The sequence below is a fragment of the Aythya marila genome (genome assembly GCF_965140915.1).
Source record: "Aythya marila genome assembly, chromosome: 1".
In the NCBI taxonomy this organism is placed as follows: domain Eukaryota; kingdom Metazoa; phylum Chordata; class Aves; order Anseriformes; family Anatidae; genus Aythya; species Aythya marila.
Genome location: NC_139042.1, coordinates 3,271,416 through 3,292,521, shown reverse-complemented (window position 1 = coordinate 3,292,521; position 21,106 = coordinate 3,271,416). Strand labels below are relative to the sequence as shown.

General features: G+C 48.2%; 1 protein-coding gene across 2 annotated transcripts in view; it reads right to left on the bottom strand.

Annotated features, from left to right (window-relative positions):
* The window catches only part of MYO7A (myosin VIIA), an 86,693-nt gene that overhangs the window by 27,116 nt on the left and 38,471 nt on the right, over positions 1-21,106 (bottom strand). For both annotated transcript variants that reach the window (XM_082766185.1, XM_082766186.1), the window contains 14 exons: positions 19,827-19,969; positions 19,624-19,737; positions 18,369-18,522; positions 17,782-17,858; positions 16,765-16,884; positions 15,901-16,043; positions 15,440-15,650; positions 14,809-14,944; positions 14,217-14,323; positions 7,715-7,852; positions 4,285-4,443; positions 3,881-3,973; positions 2,068-2,162; positions 510-594 (listed from right to left, as the gene is read on the bottom strand). In XM_082766185.1, coding sequence (XP_082622311.1) covers positions 510-594; positions 2,068-2,162; positions 3,881-3,973; positions 4,285-4,443; positions 7,715-7,852; positions 14,217-14,323; positions 14,809-14,944; positions 15,440-15,650; positions 15,901-16,043; positions 16,765-16,884; positions 17,782-17,858; positions 18,369-18,522; positions 19,624-19,737; positions 19,827-19,969 — 1,775 coding nt within the window. The remainder of the gene's footprint in view (positions 1-509; positions 595-2,067; positions 2,163-3,880; positions 3,974-4,284; positions 4,444-7,714; positions 7,853-14,216; positions 14,324-14,808; positions 14,945-15,439; positions 15,651-15,900; positions 16,044-16,764; positions 16,885-17,781; positions 17,859-18,368; positions 18,523-19,623; positions 19,738-19,826; positions 19,970-21,106) is intronic.

Below are 21,106 nucleotides of genomic sequence, written 5' to 3'. Positions count from 1 at the left end.
GCAGCACCCTGAGCAGTCTGGAAATGGTTATTCCTTTCATGTTGGTGTCTCTGAGGATGATATTGAACACTTTGGACCCCAGCACGCTTCCCCAGAGACCCACTGTCAGGTCAGAGCCAGCTAGGACAGCAAGAGAAGAGGACAATGGATTGGGTTGAGGAGAAGCCAGGAGAAAGCCCTGACTGCAGATGTGGTCACACCTAGAGATGGAGTCTGATTTTTAGAGGAAACTGCTTTTGAGTTTTCAGTCACTTGGAAACTGGGGGAAGATTTTAAAACCCCAAGTGCCCATTTGGTACAATGGACATCTAACTTATGGGGACAAATGACAGTGAGAAGGTGGTTAGGTGCTCTCTTCAATAAGAAGGCAAAGCATCAAAAGCACAATTCCTTTCATTTTGCCAACCTAAACATCCCCTCAACCCAGTGGGGCAGATTGAGCCAGAAAACTCTAATTTAGGTCCCACCTGAAAGAAGATACATGTGTGAGGAAGCACCCGTATACTTACAGCACCATAGTTCTTCCTGCAGTTATGTCCACGCCAGTATCTCTGAATCATCAGGGCTGAATTTCTCACTTTCAGGAAATTGGACCTGAAAAGGCATTTTCATCACTTGTGTCTGTGGTTTGGACAGTTACCATCTCCAAGTTATCATCTCCAGGGCCTCATTCTTTTGAATTGAAATTGAGCAACTAGGTGGAGTAAACTCTGCATTTTTTGGCCTGAAATTATCTCCTCCCCAACATTCTTTGCCTTTACAGGAAGGTCTGTGGAAGCTCTCTCTGATGGATCTCCACAGGCTCATACATGGGAACGGGCAGAGCAGAAGATGTTGGAAACAGTCCCTGTCTTCCCTCCCTTGCAACCTCCTCTTTCCTCTGAAATTTCCTCACTGCCTGCTCTCCTTGCTTCAATCCCAGCCACCTGCAAATGAATATAAATGATCTAAATGATCTAAACTATCAAGAGCAAACTCCAGCAACACCACCCTGCTACCCTCATCTGCTCCATGCGTGCTGCTTGGACTGGTCTGGTCCTGTGCTTAGACACCCTGGGGACAAAAGCATCAGGAGGTCTTGGAGGTCTCTGTAGGATTACCATGGGAAGGTCTTACAGCAGCCTTCTGGTACCTAAAGGGGGCCTAAAAGAAAGATGGGGAGAGACTCTTTATCAGGGAGTATAGTGAGGGAGTGGTTTTAAACAGAAAGAGGGCAGGTTTTGATTGGAGATAAGGAAGAAATTTTGCCCTCTGAGGGTGCTGAGGCCCTGGCCCAGGCTGCCCAGAGGAGCTGGGAGTGCCCCAGTCCCTGGCAGTGCCTAGGCTGGATGGGGCTGGGGGCCCTGACCATGGCAGGGGGTGGAATTAGGTGGGCTTTAAGGTCCCTTCCAACCCAAACCATTCAGTGAATCTATGATTCTATAAGGTGACAAAGCTTCTCAGAGTTATTTGGCACGTGACTTTTCCTCAAAGCCTAAGGCCCAGCCTGAATTACAGCCTTGGCTCAGACAAAGAGCACAAAGCCCCAAGAGGTGTTCCTGTCTCTTGTCTGTGCATGAAGCTTGGACGTGGCTGTGGCTCCCCCTTGCCCTCCACAGCTGTGCTACAAGCTTCCAATGGTCCATCTACTTGCTCTCCTCCCAGGTCTGTGACAACCAGTGTACAAAGGGAGCTTGTAAAAGGCTCCTTTGGCTTTGTGGAGAAAGCTGTTAGTCACTACGGAGGACCTGATAACCCCATTACAGCTTTGTGGGGTCCCATAAGACTGGAGGCTTAGCATTGTCTTCAGCAGAGCCCCACTACTACGTTGATGTAGCAAGCATCAGTTCCCTTGAAGTCAATGCTGGATAGGGAGAGAAGGTCCTATTCTGTCTGTATTTGAGGCAACTAATAACGTTTTCTTCTTGTTTCTTTCACTAACTTCCTCCAAAACTTGCTGCAGCTGAGTGCCAAGTCCCCTCTTGCCAGCTGAAGGCAGGGCTGATTGGACAGGCATGGAGGGAGCAACATTTCCCTCAAGAGCTGCTTGTTAGCCCACCTCCAGGTGCCAGCAGGGCTCACACCTACCTGTCTTTGAACCCACGCACAACCTTCTGGATGAGGATGACTTTGTCTGTGATGGCTTTGTCCCTCTCGATCTCCAGCAGCATGTCGTGGTGGTCCTGAGGGAGGAACCAACAACCACGTCAGAAGATCTCCATCTGCTTGAGGATGTGCAAGTGCAAGGTCTTGCAGCATGGCTGTGGCAATCCCAAGCTCAAACCCAGGCTGGACAGAGGATGGCTGGAGAGCAGCCCTGAGAAGAGGGACCTGGGGGTGGTGGGCCTGGGAAAGAGAAGGCCCCGGGGAGACCTTACAGAGGCATTCCAGTACCTAAATGGGGCCTAGAGGAAAGCTGGGGAGGGACTCTTGGCCAGGGCTGGGGGGACAGGGCAAGGGGCAGTGGCTGGAGCCTGGCAGGGGGGAGGCTTCAGGGAGGCCTTGGGAAGAAAATTCTGCCCTCTGAAGGCGCTGAGGCCCTGGCCAGGGTTCCTTCCAACCCAAACCACTCAGTGATTCTATGAATGTCTGATTTAGATGTGGCTGGCAGGGTGCTATGAGGCCCTTCCCCAGAGAAGGTGTCCAAACTAAACTCTTGGGACATTTTCCTTCCCAAACATACCCCACCTACTTTCTGGGGAAATCCTAATATAGATCCTAGAGATCCACTGTCTTCATTCCCAAGTGAACCAGAACAGGAAGAAGACATATATAATGCTTTATAGTTTCAAAACATCCCAATTACATTGGTCTTCCATGCAAAGCTTCCTGCTAATGCCTTTTCAGCCATGGACCAACTCCCAGGTGCACAGGAGAGGTTTGGAAACAAACCCTTTTGCTCCCTCCAGCAAAAGCTGCGATGCCTCCACACCCAAGGACAAAAAGGCTTTATTACATGGAATTTCCTTGCCCTGAAACTTTCAGATGCACCAGCCTTGGCTTTCTTTTGATTCCTCCCACACCAAACTCCACTTTCGTTCCTGGCTGCGGCATGCTGAGCCCTGCCATGCTGGGTGCAGTAGAGGCAACTCTGCACGTTTCCTGCTTTGCTCGACCTCACGCTGCCCTTCAGGGCCTCCCAATTTCTCCATTTCCTGCCCTAACAGCTGTGAGATCTTGATAACAAGCACTGGAAAGAGCGACTAGTAGGAACAGCTTCCAGGGAAGGGATGAGGGTGTTCGTGCTGGAGATGGGTTGGGGGGGTTATTTAGATATAAGCCACCACGGTTTTCTGCTGAGATTTTTGATTGAAAGTTTTGTTTCCATCCTGGTTCCTGGCCAGCTCAGCCTTCTCTCCCAGGAGCATCGCAGGAAAGGGTTTGTAAGGAGCAAGGAGTGTGAATGGGAAGTGGCTGCTCTCATCTCACGGAGACCTGAAATGCTGGGCTGCTCCATGATAGCCAAACTGATGCAGAGAGGGAAGCTGTAGGCACGTCTTGTATCGTGCAAGGACATTGCAAAACTGAAGTGAGTCTGTTGTGCTCCCAGTCCCTCTCTCTCCAGGGCTCTGTGTGGGCATTTCTCCCTCTGCTGTGCCTTTTGGGTGAAGGCAGGAGATGAGACAGTGCGTCACAGCCCAGGAGGGAAAAGGCTATGTGTTGAACGTGACTATTTCTGCCTCCACGCATGCATCAGCGCTGGCAGAGTGTCAGGACTTCCTCCTGCCCACTGCTTCCTAAACTGGCCCCAAATATCCTGCCTTGGCTCAGTTTCTGCCGACTGCCAGGCCAGGACAGAGACCACGGGTAAGGGACACATCTTGTGATGGAAAGGGGATGGTAGGAGACCCCTTCATGGGTAAGAATCCCAGATGGCAGGGGGGACGCGGAGAGCCCAAACCTTCAGGAATATCTTTGTCTTGCCGATCTGCCAGTCATCGTCCTTCCCGAGCACCGCTTCAGCAATGCGCTGGCACGTCCCGCGCAGGTCGCCCTGGTGGGAAGCAGGATGGTGTTCATCAGGACCAGCCTCACCCCTGCTGCTCAGTGGTGGCCCTTTCTGGTCTCATTTCCAGCAGTTTTCTGCTAATAAGCTTCTCACCACATTTAAAGTAAGTGAGAGGGATGGGCTGAATATCCCTTACTACTCAGCTCCCTATCCTTACCATTTTTCCTCCACTTGGAAAGCCCAGAGCACCACCACAGCATCTGGAGATCTGATCTTACTTTTGGAAAAGATGAATTCCCCACAAATACCTCCAGAGAGACCAGCAGAGAGTGTTTGCAATGGAAAAAGGTACTCACCTGCTTGTATGCTGGCTTCACGCCGGGCATGAGCACCCGGTACCGGTCCACGAACTCCACAAACGTGTAGCGGATGGGGTAGCCAGCCCGGCGGATCCGGATGGTCTCCATCATCCCCGAGTACCTCAGCTGCCGGACGCACAGCTCCCGGTCGAACAGCTGGGGAAGTTACAGGACTTATTAGTGGTGCTTTCTGCGATTGCACGTCTTGGCCTGGATTGGCCATAGGAGCTGTGTAGTGCATTGAAGTCACGCACCCACCCAAACCGAGGACTAGAGGAGCCTTGGCTGTTATGGACCTGATCCTAGAATATTTTCTGCTTTTCTTTAATTCCCTTTTGCAGAACTTGATGGCTACACACTACAAAAGGGACAGAGAGAACATCACCTTGGGGAAGTGAGACCACACCATAGTCACCCTCATCGTGACCACTCGTGGTCACTGACTTCTGCTGGCAGCTCCGAGCTTTACCGGTGTGATCACAGCAGGCAGGGCAGTGTCATTTTGAAGGTCGAGGAAGCCAAGGACCAGATCAGTAAAGGCTCGGACACTGAAAGGTTTTAAGAGCTTACACCCTTTGAATTAGGGTATGTGGCTCCCCAAAGTCACACAGAAGAGTGCAGCCTTGTAGATGCCTCAGCCCTGAACTCAGCCTGGTATCTTTAAACCACTCCTTATCTAGGAAGACATCCAAGAAGGTAAAAATGAATAGATCAGACCAGAGACCAGTAGAGGGTTTTAGGGAAGGGACAAATCTCAGAGCAGTGCCCATGGCTGCTCCTGAAAAGCAGTGGGCAGTTGCAAAGCAATGCAGTCCTTGCAGATGTTTGCTAATGAACCTGGCCGCTCTCCTTTGCTTGGGGCACGTCAGGGAGGAGAATTAGGGATGCTGCTGATGCAAAGGGAGGCTCAGAAAAATCCCGGCTGTTGACTTGGTGCATCAGTGCATTGGGGAGGATACTGGAGCCCCTGAGACACCCTCTTGCAGCCTGATGTTGTCTGCTGGAAGCATCAGAACAGAGTTCAACCCAAGTGTAAAATAAAGGCAAAATAAACACCCTCTCTTCAGCCGTCTAAAGTATGAGCACGTGCAGATATGAGCATCTAAAACACATCATCTAAGTTCCCGGTCCTGAAGGCAGTTTTTGGAGGAGGTCATAGCAGCCTCTTTGAGAGGGCTGGAGTGAAGTGACACAGATCCTGATCCCAGAAGACAACAGATGAGGGAGAAAAAGGCAGAAGGTATCATCATCTGGATTTGGACTCAAGCTGTCCTTGTCTAATGTGGGTGCTGGGGGCTGGAGAGGTGCAGAGGAAGGTGCTGTGCATTCCTCTCTCCCTGTACCATGTTTGTGGGCTTGCAAACAAGCTCCCAATACAAACAATTTTATTTTTTTTTCCCAAAGTACTTTTTAGAAGGAAGCAAAAGTTTTAGAATAACAGAGAGTAACAAACAGTCAGGACTTTCCACTGACCTTTCACTTCCCACTATACCATTTCCTATCACTATCAGTACGCTTTCCTTCATAGCCTGGGACAGAAAATGAACTCCCAGAAAAAGTTCTCTTTTGCAATCACCCTGCAGAGCTCTGTGTCCCGTTTTTCCTTTGTTTTACGAAACCAAGCCAAAAGAAATTTAGCAAAAAACCACATTTTGTATCTTGTAGCACTACAGCCCCTTATGCAGTGTTCACTCATCCCCTCATTGCTTTAACGGGGAGATTAATTTCTCTTTGTCTGATTCTTTCAAGCTTCTAGCTGTTTTTTATCCCACTAAATGTCTTGTAAATAAATGGGGTGAACAGAATATTCTAGTTTAGAGCTTGTAAGAGCTGGTAAATTCCAGATTTACTATGAAGGATGAAGAATGCCTGACTGAATCCCAGACATCCAGGTGTAAAAGCAGCTCGGAGCTGGGGCATCAGGAATAATTTGTTAATGTCGGCTCAGGACGTGCAGCTATTTTTCAACATCACCCATGTGCTAAAGCATAGCTTTGGTTTGATCTCAACTCAGATGATAATCTCAGCTCAGACATATTGTTTCATATTAATCCAAAGTCTTCATTTAATTTGCCATTAACAACCTTTTAATTTTCACCAAAACCAGGATAAGAAGACAGTAAACTGCCCAGAGAGCCACCAAACTTTTCGCCCCATGCTATATTAGGTTCACCGAATGGCAAAAATAAGTTTCAAGTGAACACTGCTTGTATGCAACAGCTCTGAAATTGGTATTTTCTGCTTCTATTTTTCCACTCGTTTGAGCTTTGCTATCTAACTGTAGATAAAACTCCACCTCTGGCTAGACTACTCCTGAAGTACAAAGGCATGGCCAAAATGACTCACAGAAACAAGCAGCTGAAAAGATTATTAAATCAAGCCGTTCCTCCCCAAAATTATCACTATCAAGAGCAGTGAGAGGCTAGCACGAGATTGCTGATAGCTCCAGGGTCCAATCCTGCTGGGGTACAATCCTGAAGCTGGAGTTTTCAGCATCATCTCCCTTCCACCAAGTCACTGCACGAGAGGGCAGAGGTTCTGCAGCCACCTCCTTCCTTTCATTTGCTCATAAAAGTTTGTCCCGAAAGCTTTCATTGCTTTTGCAGCAAACACAATAAAAGCGGCGTTTTTAGCTGGCTGCCACTTATTTTTAAGTTTCTGAGCAATATGTACATATATTTTTTTTCCCTTCAGGCTTGCTGTAGCTGCATTTAAGAGTACTCTGAACATTGTGGGGAATTGCCTGTTGGTTGTTCATCTGGATAAAATGTTGTAATAATCCTCTCTGGCATAGTCTAACCTCCCTCCCCTGGGAATCACAGTTAAGTAATTCCTCTTACATTTCCTCTGTGTTATTTCCCTTTTCCTTTTTTTTTTTTTTTTAACGATTTTTAACTATTTATTCACAATTGTTACAAAAACAACACAAAAAAATCAAACTACGAAACATCAAAATAAACAGTTGAAACAAATCTAATGGGTAAAACCAAGCAAGGTCCCTCAGAAACAAAGGTTTCAGGAATGGGATCATTTTTAAGGGACTGTCAAACCCTGCAATAGGGCCGGACACAGGGTCCTACAGCTGGTAGGGAGGCTCCCACACCCTATAGAAATCAGATGCATTTCCTATAGAGGAAAGGGCTGCGGGGTGAATTCCTCAAGGTCGTTCTTGGGAAGAAAGGCAGGGGAAGCATCTCCCCTCTAAAAAAGTTTTGGGTTGCAAAGAAAGTGCCCAACTTTGCCAGCTTTTCCTCCACAAGCTTTGTTGACCCCTCTGCTTGCAGCAAGGGCTGTGGGTTTGTTTTCTAAGCACCCAGGGTCAATCCTGGCTCCACTGATGCTTGGAGGACTTTTCCCGTTAGCTCCTGTGGATAATCCCGTACAAAACCCTAAAAAAAAGCAACCAGGAGAGAAAATCAGGACTCACCATGGGCTTCTTGTACTCATTGGGCTTGATGCAGCGGACAAAAAAGGGCTGGCAGACGCTGAGAGTCCTCATCAACAGCTCCAGGGACCGCTTGAACTGGCTGCTGAGCGTCGGCGAGCGCTTCCTCGTCTCTGCTCCCTGCAAAACGGCAGCAGAGCGGGCTCAGGAAATGGAAGGATAACAGAGCCTTTCCCCTCCGGCCCTGTCCCTGGCAGCCTCCGGCTGGAGGCGGGGAGCCCAGGCTTCAGGGCTGCGGTGGAGGATGCCCGAGGTGGCAGAGATGGGGAGAGGAGAAGGTTTGGGGCCACCTGGCTTTGTCAGATCAGCTTGTGAGAGCAAAGAGCCCCTTGTAGGACTTCAGGAATTTCTATATTGCAGCCTGGGGCAAGGCATTTGCCCAGGGGTGCTCCACAGGAGATGCTTGGGCTTCCCCCTCCCTGTGCATCACACTGCAGTGATGCTGACCCCGCTGTCCTTGTTCTTCATGTCTGACCCATCTTCTGCACCCTGGACCAGCCTCCAGAGGCTCCTGGAGGCAGAAAAAACAAGCCAAGGGCATGTTTGCTGCAGGAGACTCTGCAACTGCTCCAGAAACTGCTGGTGAGGTTTATTTTCCCCAGCCTGTGCTACAGGGAAGATCTGAGTTTTGTCTGGAAAAGCAAATTAACTAGACCAAAGGATTTCAGGTGAAACTTTGGGATGATTTGGGGAGAGAGTTGCAACACTCTCCAACTCGAAAATAGGACACACTGTGACATGACCTGGTGGCCAGAGATTTCCCAAAGGGAGGATCCCAGCAGGATTTTCATGCACATTTCCTCCGAACATCCTCTTCTTTGCAGGTGGTCGAGCCACGTGTGGAGCCACGAAGTCCCCATTTGCACGGACCTCGCTGCTCTGTTTCGCAAGGCGGCGAGTTTTTATTTTGACCTCTTTGGCTAAAAACTTTCTGTGTGCTTCATCCTACAGCAGTCGGACATCGTCCCCACACCCCATAAAGGAGGCATTTCCATAGCCCAGGTTGGACGCGGTGAAAGGACAAACCCAGTCAGCACAAACACAAAGTCGTCATGGAATTCCAACAAGGCAACGTGAGCAGAGAAAATCCAGCTCGTGCACACCAGAAAAACCCGGCCCTCTTGGCCAAGAGAGCTCGCGGGGCTATCGGTGATCTCCCCCAGCAAAATCCTCCCCTAAAGGACAAACTGTTAACGAATCTAAGGTAATTAATGGATGCAGCTGCTGCCTGCAATGTGCTGTAGAGCCTGGTATTCATGTTTTGTCACGGATATGATGGGGAATGGGCTGTTTCAGCAAGAAACTTAGTTTGGATAGCGTTGATTAATGCTTTCTTACCACTTAGCTAATTCTGTGCAGGGGGTCACCCCTAAGGCATGAGGAAGGACAGTCACAAGAAGCAGTGACAGACACAGGAGCGGGGCTGGAAGGTGGAAGCAGCTGCCTGTTTGTCAGGTTTGCAGGTTTGTGCTTGTCTGGGAGAGGTCATTTTTCAGCTGTCGTGGTAGAAAGGATGCAAAACTTTGTACCAGGGGCTCCTACATGGGAACGTGAGAGCTGTTTGCTCCCAGACAGCAGGTCCTGCCTTCCTGGGGCCTTGCATGCACCCAGCTCTGGTAAAACGGTGTCATCTCCGTCCTTACCCTGAGAACCTTTAGATGGAAAGGGCAGGAGGGAAGGGACACTGGCCAGAAGTGTCTTCCTGGCCAGAATTTGGCCACAATTTGTCTCCTATCCAAATCAGCAGAGAGGTCTCAGCTCCTGCACCACCCCATCCATTCTCATGGTTCTGGGAGGTGAATGGAGGGCTTGTCCCCTCCATCCCTAGGCCTGACACTTGTACACAAATCCTTCCCCATGGGCACCAACCAGGCTCTCAACTGTGCCATGAAACCTCAGGAGTTTCACACCAGCCTCCTACTGCTTGGACAGGATGCCAGCGCTGAAGCCAGCGTTCCTCCCGCCTCACCTGAGAATCACACCTCTTATTTCAACAAAACAGCCAGAAAAAGGAGCAGAACAGCCCACCAACATGGCCTAACGAGGCACTGGAAATAGAAGTTTACAGAGACTGCAATATTTTGGGGACAGAGACACTCTCTTCATCAGTGTCCATACAGAGCCCAAGGAGGATGAGACCTGTGTGTCACGGGGAAGGAGGAGCAGCATCCACAGGTGCCGTAACCTGGACTGGGGCACTGAGTTATCACTCAGCATCAAAGGACAAAAATAAAAATAAAAAAAGAGAAAAATAAGACAAAAAAAAAAATAGAATTATAAGATTCACAGGGAAGCATCGTCTCAGAAGAGAAGTTCAGAAAGACGTGCAGCCCAGCATGAAATTCAGACATGCTTCAGTGCCGCTTCTTTTTGGCACCTCAGCCTGGCTTTAGAGGTGCAGAGACATGTGGCTGCTTGCAGTAGCATAAATACAAAAATACAAAGCACAAAAATACAAAAAGTCAAGGCAGGACATCAGCAGCAGGACACAAGGGGACATTCCCCTGGAACAGGGTGCTTGAGATCCCCAGGGGGATCCCACCAGGACACTTCCCAACATCTCTCTGAGGCTGTAAAAATCTAAGGACCTATTCCGACTCCTTCTTTGGATGTCTTGGACACATTTAGGTACTGATTTAGGGCTGGGAAAGCAAAAACTAGTTCAGCCCAGCTGCACCCTGTATAGTCCGTGGATGAAGGTGGGCTCTGGGCAATGGAACTTCTCCTCACCTCTTTAGGATTGTTGAATGGTGGATTGCAGTCCTGAGCCATGCCAATAGGACACTATACTTGTCAACCTTTTTTTCTGAAGTCTGAGGACTCCAGTGCTCACTGTTTGCTGAGGGAAATGTCACTGGGGTGGCCTCCAGATGAGAACTGAAATTTGCGGCCCCCTCACAGTAGGTTCTGTGGTGGCATTTGGTGAAGAGACGGTCTCTGTCCCCAAGGATGTGCAGCCTGGAAAGTGTCCTGAGATACAAATCTGGCACTGGATGGATAACGGTGCCAAGTGTCACTATTTGGGTCTAAATCCCTATTTTATACAACTCACTGATGGAACGTCTCCTTTGGCCTAGCAGTTCTACCCTTGTCTCAGTGCCTAACAAATATGACCAATTATTATTCACTAGAAAACTTACAAAACTTGAGGCTATATTACGAGAACAGTCATGACAAGAACTTTTAGAAATAATCAGTGTTACTTGTCCAATTTCCCTCTGCCTCCTGTTGTCATCAGTGTAAAAGACTGGCATGAGAATTTCTGACAGATTTTGCACAATTCTCTCCTGTGCTTCATTTCACCATGTCTTACTTCAGGAAGGATTTTCTTTTTTGGTGTGGGGTATTGCTACAATCCTAGAGCAAGGCCCAGTGAGATGCTGCTATCCAAACACCTTGAGGCTGTGATATGGAGGGGAAGGAGTTCAGCTCTGGAACGAATGGCTTGGGGTTGTTTTGGGTCAGGTCGCCCTCATTGGAATTCCAAATCCAAGCACCCTGAGACAATGCAGAGGTAAGAAGGGTTGAAATTTAGCCCATGCAAAGATCTGAATTTAGGAAGTCAAGTCCATCTCCAGCAGAATCCCTTGGCTACCAGGGGATTGTCGTGGCCATGTGGGCAGAGTCACAAAGCTAACGTCACAAACCCTTTAGCACACAATTCTCTAGCCTTATGGCCAAACATCTAGCAAGAAAGGTTTGGAAAGCCATCAGAACCAGTCATGAGATGAGGTGCAACAGAGAAGACTGAAAAGATGTGCCAAGAGCCTGCTGGGATGAGCATGCCAAAGTTTGATATTAATTGTGCCTTTGAAGGCTTGGATCTGGGTTCTTACAAGTCATGAAATACCCCAGAGACTGACAGCATTTCCAAGCAACACAGAAATGCAATTCAAGAGTCACTCTTTGCACCAGAGCCATCAGATTTCTGTCCCCAAAAGTGCAAAACAGGGCTGGATTTGCAGCTGCTTTGAGGATTGATGTCCCACTGCAGCCAATGGTGGCAGCACGATAAATTACACCCATTTCCCGTAGATATCAATCTGAAGTTAATTAAAATGACTCAAATATCAGAATAACAAAAACAAAAGTTTGTCTCGGGCTGGTTCTGATTTTATCCAAACCAAACTCCCATCATTACAAAACTCTTGAGTTGAATCTCACAAATACATGGCACATACTTCCGTAGCTACTCAACAAGCCCTAAAAATGCTCTCCATCACGCCAATCACTTGAAATGGATCCTCTGCAAATAACACAGGGCGAGCAATAAACCAACATGAGAAAAGCACAGTCCTCACCAAGGAGAGGTGAATATACAACAGAGAAACTCATGTATTCAGTTTACCTTTGGTGTGGGTGTGGGCGACTGGCCAAAAGTGCTGGATGCATAGCCACAGAGAAACTATGTGAAGCACAGGTAAAACAAAAAAACATACAAAACAAAAACAAAAACAACAAAACGAACAGAGACAGAGAAGAGCAAATAGTGAAAAGAAGGAATAACCGAAATGGGAGCCTGACATTGTTAGTCTTGGAGGTGCAGCTGTTAAAACATCCCATGAATACAATGTGCTAATTCTTAGATTTTCGGCTATCCCCCTCCTGGCTTTTCCCATCTCTCTCCAGATTCATATCCCTGAAGCTGAGGGAACCACCACTATCCAGCTCTTACTTCTTGGAAACATCTCTTTTCTATCTTTTAACCTCACTAGCTATCCATCCAGGGTCAGCCAACCCCACTCCTCTCACTTGCACATTCTTGCTCTCCTTTGACCAGATTGGAGTATACCAGAAAAAACAAACAAATTATCACAAAAATCCTAAAGAAATTGCCCGCTTTCTCCCCTAATTTTAGTCAGACAGCTTCTGCAGAAATGAAACTTTCACTGAGGGGAAAGCACCCAACTTGATCTCTGATTTTCCCTTGACCAATCTCTCATCTTCAATTTCCATCTCCCCTGCTCCTTCTACCTGTTTCTGGAGCAATCAGTGCTGTCAGACCCTGCTGGCTGGTTCCTCAGGGGAACCATGGATAATTCCCACTGAATCTATTGTTTTACTCAACATTGTTCAAAGCAATGTTGGTGGAAAACAGTGGTAAAATCACCTTTGCCCTATGTCAGCTCCTAGTTGTCTAAATGGTTTTGTTTTCATGGTGTTTAGGGAAAAAGGATTTATGCTCTCTCTTAACATGTTCAGCTAACACGGTGCATGATTAGGGGAGCTGGGACAGAACCTTTACTTCTCTTCTGGCTCCATATCAGACACGTTACAAATCCCTCCTTCAAGTAAGAAAAGCAGAGATCATTAAAGCATCAAGGCACAGGGAGCACCATTCAGGACAGATTCTGAAGGTGCTTAATGACAGCACGGTGACTGAAAGTATAAGAGAAAAGGGTTATCCCCCAAAAGTGCTCTGATGTTTTAAAAGGTCTCAGTTCTGAGGTCCTATACAGGTGGACATCTCAATTTTACTGTGACATACTGCCAAAGGACAGCTTGGTAAGAGTCCCCACAATGAGTTCTGCAAAATTAGGCAATCCTGAGAGCTCCCTGTCCTCAGCTCCCCAGAGCGCATCTCTGCTCTGCCCAAACAAGCAAGAAATTATTTCCAAGGTGAACTGCAAAGCTTGCGTTGAAAATAAAAAGCGGCGAGGAATAAGCAATAAAAAGCAAAGGGAATGGCATCACTGATGCTAAGGGAGTTAGTGTCTGGTTCAATGGGAACACCACATCTGGGGACAGCTCCGAACCCACTGGGATTGTTATAGAAATTGGTAGCTTGATGGGAGCTGATAGACCTCATCTCATCCCTAATGAAGTCAGAAGGATATCGATAATTCATTTCAAAGGGAGCAAGGCTGAGTGCCTATGGGTTTTGAATAGGGCTTGCAAAACTGCCTGTAGCCTATTTTAAGAAATTTCTTGGGAATTTAAATATTTCTTTGCCTTAACAGTCAAAGGAGCTCAGTACTTAAATCTGTTTGGCACTCCTGAAAGTCCCCAAGTCCCTTGGACCATCAGTGGCATTGGCTTGGAAACAGGGCTCCAACCACTAAAAAACTTGGTTGCTTTGGAAAATCTTATCCCAGCATCCTTTTGGTGTTTTATCTACAGCTCCTTCAGAACATCTATTTGGTTTTCATTTCTCCTTCTACTACATGCAGATCTGGACTATTCATCGGGAAGGGCTGGCTCTTTCTCTCTCAGATCTCTACAATCACAAAGCTTTTTGTTCTTGTTCCTATACAACTGGTAGAAGAGCAAGCACAGCAAGAAACAACATTTCACAAACTCCACGGTGTGAGGGTGGTTGTACCTGTGACACCCACCACATTCACAGTTTTGGATTATTGGCTCATGGTAACAGGTTTGAAACACCCCAAAGAGCATCAGAGCAATCTGACTGCAATTTCTCCCCCCTTCCAAGGAAACTCCTCCCTGTGAACAAAGACCTTCTCCCGCCCTCTGCTTGCATTACCATCGCCACGTCTGCTTGGAAGATCTGCTTGATGAACTTGTTTTTTGAGGAATGCACCAGCTGAATGATGTCTCCATGCAGTGTGTCCCTGTTTTTCTCCAAGAAACCTGGAGGAATAATGGGACAACACATAGGTACATGACACAGGGCGACACGGCCAGCATGTGCCCAGTGTGCAGCCTCTGGGTCACAGGGCTACTGGCTCCCCTTGGGGAGATAATGAGGGTCCCATGCCATCAGGATTGCAGGGACCCAGGAAATTTATCCAGGACCTGGGTAAATTTCATCAGGAAAAGCTGAACAGAAACGGTGGAGTGGGAAGAGAAAGACAGACCAAGAGAAGGAAGACAGAGACTGGGTAAAAAAATGCACGTGGTGCAAAGCACAGCAATTCTGTCCAGGGGACACACAAGCAACAGAGCATAATTTTCTGCAGCTCATGGGCACTGCTGAAAAGCCAAGGGATTACAGCCAGAAATGGAGCACACTGACACTACTACAGGCTGCCATTCTGCTCTGCTCCATCACAGCAGCAGCTCACCTTCCCCTGAGCATCCCCTGAGACCTGCAGTGCCCAGGAGCCATCCCGTACCTTTTGTCTCGTAGTAAACAATTCCAGCAAAGTGGTTAATACCAAACTGGGTTTCGTAGTTGTTCTTTGGAGGTATATAGTTGGTGTTCAGCTTGTGCTGGGAGTTCAGCTTGTGTAACATCGTGCCGTCTGTCCCCTGTGCACACAGGAAAACATCTGACGTTTAATCAGGGTTTGTCCCATGACACTCATTTTCCAATCAATAGTGCATTTCTCTTTTTTCCTCAGGGGGCAATGTGTATGTATTTTGACAAGAGATATGTTGGAGGGGATAACTCAAGTACAGAAAAACAGATTTCTGTGGTGTGTATTCAAAATAGTCCAGAGGGAGTATATTTAACTTTTATTTTTTTCTTAAATTTTCAGTCAGAGTCTGTTCTAGAGCCCCTTACAGGTGTATTATTCCATCAGAAATTCTGATTTCTCTCAAGCTTGACTGTGGTACTGATGGAGTAATAGGAGCTACGAATAGGTAACCAACAGATAAATGTGTGTTATATCAAATGTGTGTTACATCTTCCTTGGCTGCTGATTTGGGGCTGACCAGACCTCTCATATGGGTGCAACCTGCAAACATAAAGAGGGTAAAAATAGGGGAGTCACTGGAAACAGGGCAGCTCCCAAAACACACCTTGGGGAACTTGCTCTCCTCATCAATGAGGGAGATGATGTTCATGGGCTTGATGGCAATCATGTCCAAGGCATCCTGGTTATCAGTGAACTCGATGTGCTGCCAGTTGATGTTTTCCAGGTTGTACTCTTCCTGCTCAAGTTTGAAGACGTGGCGCACGAAAAACTGCTGCAGGTTCTCATTTGCAAAGTTGATGCAAAGCTGCTCAAAACTGTGGAAGGAAGGACAAGGAAAGGTCGGTTTAGATCCAACAAAATCTATCTTTCTCCAACACTTGAAGCAATGTCCTCAGACTTTTTCAACTGTTCAGTAAGGTGACTATAGGCTAAAAATTACCATAGTGGTCCAGCTAGTCTGTTTTTCTCCCCCAAAATGATGTCACGGAAATTATACATGTAGAGGGGTGAGCTTGGGGTAGTAAAGGAGGGTTAAGACATAGTTCTGCTTCACAGACTCCATACCTGTTCACAGTGAAGTTCTCAAAGCCAAATATATCAAGGAGGCCGATGGATCTCCTGACACTTTTGAGTTCCTGGGAAGGAGGTCTGTAAATCGCAGCGTTGATCTTCTCCACGATCCACACGAAAAGCCGCCCATAAATTCCCTGCAATGTCCCAGAGATGGAGCTCATTGAGACAGGTTAGCACTTTGTCCTGCTAGTGAGCAGCACCGCTTCACTCATAGTGGCACAGACCCCCCTAAAGCACTGGACTGCCCCCAGGGACACACACTGACCAACAGGAAGGCTATGCCAGACTCTTGTTTTGGTTTGAAGCTGCTTGAGGCACTGTGTAGATGAAGGACAATGGACCTGAAAGCCTAGATTAAAGACAACCCAAAGCAAAATCCCGAAATGAGATTCTTCCCTATGTGCTTCCTCTAAGCCTTATTACCACGCTTTATTTATTGGTATAATTCCACTTCTGTAAAAACACCCAAATCCTGAAATTCAGGTGTGGGTGTTGCAGTGTTGGAAGACCTACTCTGATTGATGAGGACCTAATCATGGAGCTCAAGCTGGAACATCTTCCAGAAGCTGGGGCAAGGTCGTTTTATGATGCTGGCTCCTTTGACAGGTCACCTTTGAGTATGGACAGGCTCAAGTCCTGACAGAAAATCCTCTGAGGACCAGGCTATATAGATTTCCTTCTATCTCAGCTCTTTGCACATCCCAGAGCCAACACAAATTTAAAGCCACCTGGTGATTTTAGCTCACACAGACCCCATGCAAGACAGTTTTCCCATGCAGTGGATGCTCTGGTCTCAAAACTGGCAGATCTCTTCATCACATCAACAGGGACAGAAGGCAATGCCCTAAGGTTTACCTTTACAAAAGCGTCCCTCACATCCAGGGCTTGTTCCATGCTTAGAGGGGTAGACACGGTCTCGCCCCTGGTGATTATCGTCCGGCTGGTGAGGCAGTTCATCACATCCTGAGGGTCAACCTGGCAAAGGCACCACCAAAAAAACCTGCTGATATTATAACATGAGACCCTCACAACAGCCTGGGCTAGTAGTCTTGGCATGAGTGGCTGGAAAAAACTGCACAGACCCCTAGGGCTGGAGGTTAAGTGGCTTTACTTAGCTGTACAGGGAAAATAAGTGATGTCACAGGCACTTTCAGAGAGACTAATTAATATATGTTTGTGCAGTGTTTTACTATGGGAAGTGTTCTTCTGGCTTAGTGAGAGAAGTTAATGAGGCATGGGGAGCAGAGATGAAAAAGCAAAGCCTGCAAAGCCCACCAGCACCATGTAGCTTTGCATCCTGGTGACCCCTTTTTATGCTCTTGAGGTCAGGCCAGGGAAACACCCAGCTCATAAAGTTCAAGAAAACAGCTTGCAGATGGCCAGGGTAAGACTCTGGGATCAACAGAGCCCATGGTGGCAAGCTGGTGTCCCTGGGGAGCCCTGTCCCATGCTGGGGAGGACACTGAGGACTGCTCCAGCCACTCCATGGTGGTTTGGGTGAGGGACATCTCACCTCACCTGCTGCACACAGAGAGCTGGACGCCTCTGTCTCAGCTGCTGTAATGAGCTTCCTTTACATCAGCAAGAGACAGAGGCTGTTTTAGGAACTAAACTATTTTGGACATCCTTTTTAGGACGATGTGCCATCAAAGCAACAGTTCCTCTCCACTGGTGTGAAGGGAAGCTCAGAGGGAGATGACCACCTTCATGCTACCAGAGCAGGGCCAAGTATGGCTTAGCCAGGGCTTTTAAGACTCCTGCAGCTGGCAGGGCAGAGTGCCTGCCTCAGGTGAGGCTTTCCAAGCCTTGCCCCAACCCTGGGAGTGTGGGGATAAGCCAAAAAGGGGACACCAACACCACAGAGCCACTGACCTCCAGCAACGATGCCGCGGTGATCAGTGATGCCGACTGGACGACCTCGCAGGCATCCAGGTTGTCGTAGGTCCGGGCTGGGGGGAGAGAGGGATGGGAAAAGCAGTCAGCAAGGGAGGCAGCTCTGTGGAATGCTGGTGGGCTGAGAGAAAGGGTTCCTCAGCCTCCTGCCTTTGTTGCCTCCTCCTGGTGGCCAGGTAAAATCTGGCCATCAGAAAGGAGAAGTTTGTGTGGCTGCATTCTGCTCTGCGGGCCACCCTAAATGACTTATGGGGTGAAATATTTCTAGCATGTAAGTGCTTTAGGCTTCTGTTTTCCAGAGAGGCCTTTATATCACCACGTCACTTCTGATGACAGAGAGGTCTGGTACCTTTACAAAGGGCTATCTGATCACCCAGACCCTTCTCAAATGCCCCATTAGTCTCTCCTGGCTCTACTGAACGTCCCCTGACCCTATTCAACCTCCCTTAGCCCAGCAGCACGGCAGGTGGGATGGATACAGCCCCTAAGCTTGGCCCTTTCTCCCCTTGGAAAATAAGGAGAAAACGCAATATCTTTGAACGTATCTTTGAGTTCTGTCCTCTCACCTTCGTACTGCAGGTTCCCCATGTGCAGGATGGCAGCCAGCAGCTTGGAGATCTCCCAGTTCTCCGTGTCGGTGAACATGAGGACCTTCATGGCAGAGCGGATGTTGGCGTACTCCTTGCTGTCATCCCTGCCGTCGCAGGTCGTGCAGTTACCCTGGGGAGGCAAGGAGGCCACAGGGTGTGCGGGGTGAAGCCAAGTGTGTCTGGCACTGGCGGGGTGACCCTAAGCTCTTAGGGCTTTGCTGAATTCCCCCCTAATTCCGCAGGTGTATTGGGTAAGGAATAAATTAGCAAAAGATGATGATGAACTTGTGGGTCTGGCTCTGCCCTTTGGTGTTCAGCCTTGTGACCTGCACTGTCCTGCTGTCCTGAGCCACTTTGTGTCTGCCTACAACCACAGCATGGTTTGAGTTGGAATTAAGGGTTATCCAGCTCCAAGCCCTGCCATGGTGAGGGCCCCTGTCCCCAGCTCAGCCTGCTCCCAGCCCCATCCAGCCTGGCCTTGGGCACTGCCAGGGCTGGGGCACCCCCAGCTCCTCTGGGCAGCCTGGGCCAGGTCCTAAGCATCCTCAGAGGGCAGAATTTCTTCCTTATCTCCAATCTAAACCTGCCCTCTCATAGTTTAAAACCATTACTCCTTGTCCTATGACTCCACTCCCTGATAAAGACCCTCTCCCCCTCTTTCATATAGATCCCCCTTAAGAACTGGAGAGAATCAATCAGAGAAAAAGCTCCTTGATATGAGGATAAAAAGCCAAAAGGAAACGTGCGGGAGGTTTTCAGTGATTTCTTGCTGACGATGGGCCAGACTTAATGACAGCTGATGCTACCAGTCCTGCTGGCTGGTGACATGGGTATGGAGGGAGTGGGGCTGGAGGTTCCTGGCTTGATGATGGTGATGAGAACACATCATCCAAACACACGCTCAGCCCCTTTTGTCTTTTCTGTAAGAGCACTGAGCTGTATCTAACATCTAGGCTATTTCTAAGCAAGTGGCTTGGGCAAAACCCACCCAAACCATCCATGCCTGCATCCCATTTCACAGGAGCAGTGGAAAGAACTTGTTTTACGCAGGCTAAGGGTTTGCTGTCTGCCTTTGAGGTTTGAAGTGGTAGGACAAAGACATCCCCCTACCTGTGACTAAGGCTCAGGAAGGTCCTAATCAGGAAGAGGTCCTAACTTCCATGAGGAAGACCTCGCATTTCTCCCACCCTTGCTAATAAGCTCCCAAACTGCTGCTCCGCTGCGCTCTCACCATCGCCAGGTAGTTGTAATCCGTGGCTTTCCCAAGGCCCAGCTTCTTCTTCTGCTCCACCGTCATTCCTCTCAGCATGCAGTAAAACACGTGGTAGTTCCTCTCGTCCTGGGCCTGGGGGAGAAGAGTCACCATCGTCAGCTCGGTGACCCTAATGTCACCACGAAGGGTGAGGGCCGTGCTGGGCAGATTTGTCACCTCACCTGCCGGCAGACACGGGACTTCTCCAGCAGGTACTGCTCTATCTTTGCCCCCTCGATGGCTCCCCGCTTGTTGAAGTGGATGTCGATGTATTTCCCAAACCGGCTGGAGTTGTCGTTGCGGATCGTCTTGGCGTTACCGAAAGCTGCGGGGAGGAATTGCAATGGGTCAGAGACGGCCTGACACAGGATGGTTGTGGCTCTGGTGTACTGGAGAGAAAACAACTGAACAACAGAGGCAAAAAAATAGCCCCAACACCTTACCCTGTCATTTATGTGACTCAGTTTCAGCGTGCAGAGATGGGATATACCACAGATAACTGTCCTCAGAAATAGGGAGAGGAGCATCAAGAATGAGGCAAGGGAACTGAGTGAGTTTATTGAGGAAAAAGGGCCAGGATTTGGGTAGCAGTATTTGGGATGAAATACAGGCAGGTGGAACAGGACTAAGCCAGCCTCCAGAGGGAGACCTCACCCTGCAAGCTCCATCCTTCGAGTGGGTGCGGGCTGCTTGCAGGAGCATCATGCCCTTGCATTTATATTTTATTATTATAACCCTGGCATTTATGTACATTATCGGCGCTGGAGATGCATCGGAAATACAAGAGCTCTCTTCCCCTGGGTCGCAGCATGATAAAGTGCATGTTCAGCCCCCCCGTGCCTGCCACACAGCACAGGGCTTTGCAATGCCAGCCTGTTTTGTGCCTGGTCTGAAGGATGCTCCGGCAGAGGAGTGTGGAGAGGGAGAGCTCAGCTGCTGACTTGCTTCCAGCATTATTCATGGAAACTGTTAGGATCTTCATATTTCCATTGATTCCTATGGGGGGCTACTTACCAAGCAAACACTGCTCGCTTTGAGTAGCAGGGGGAGTAAAAATGCCATTGTTCTTTAAGAAAAAAATTATGCTCTTTCTGAATAAATGTAAAGGACCCATTCTTCATTATGCTGAGAGGCTCAGATCACCTATTTAATGTGCAGGCATCCAATTAAAATAGTGGGGCTCATCTTTACAGGAACAGCTTGCTGATGTGCCCATTAAGGGCAACAAGCTGATTCTTGTTACCAGGTTCTTTCTTGAGCTGTCTTAATTTTTTTTTTTATTTTTTTTTTTTATTTTTTTTCTGCATTCTGCTGCTGTTCTCTGGCCCTGGAAGGAAATGGTGGGGTGTGCTATTGTGTACTGCCAGTACAAGGTCTGTAGGCAGTGATGCTCTGGTCAGTTTAATCACATGTTCTGCTGAACCAGAGCAAAGAACAGGAATAAGATTTTTGCGATCATGAT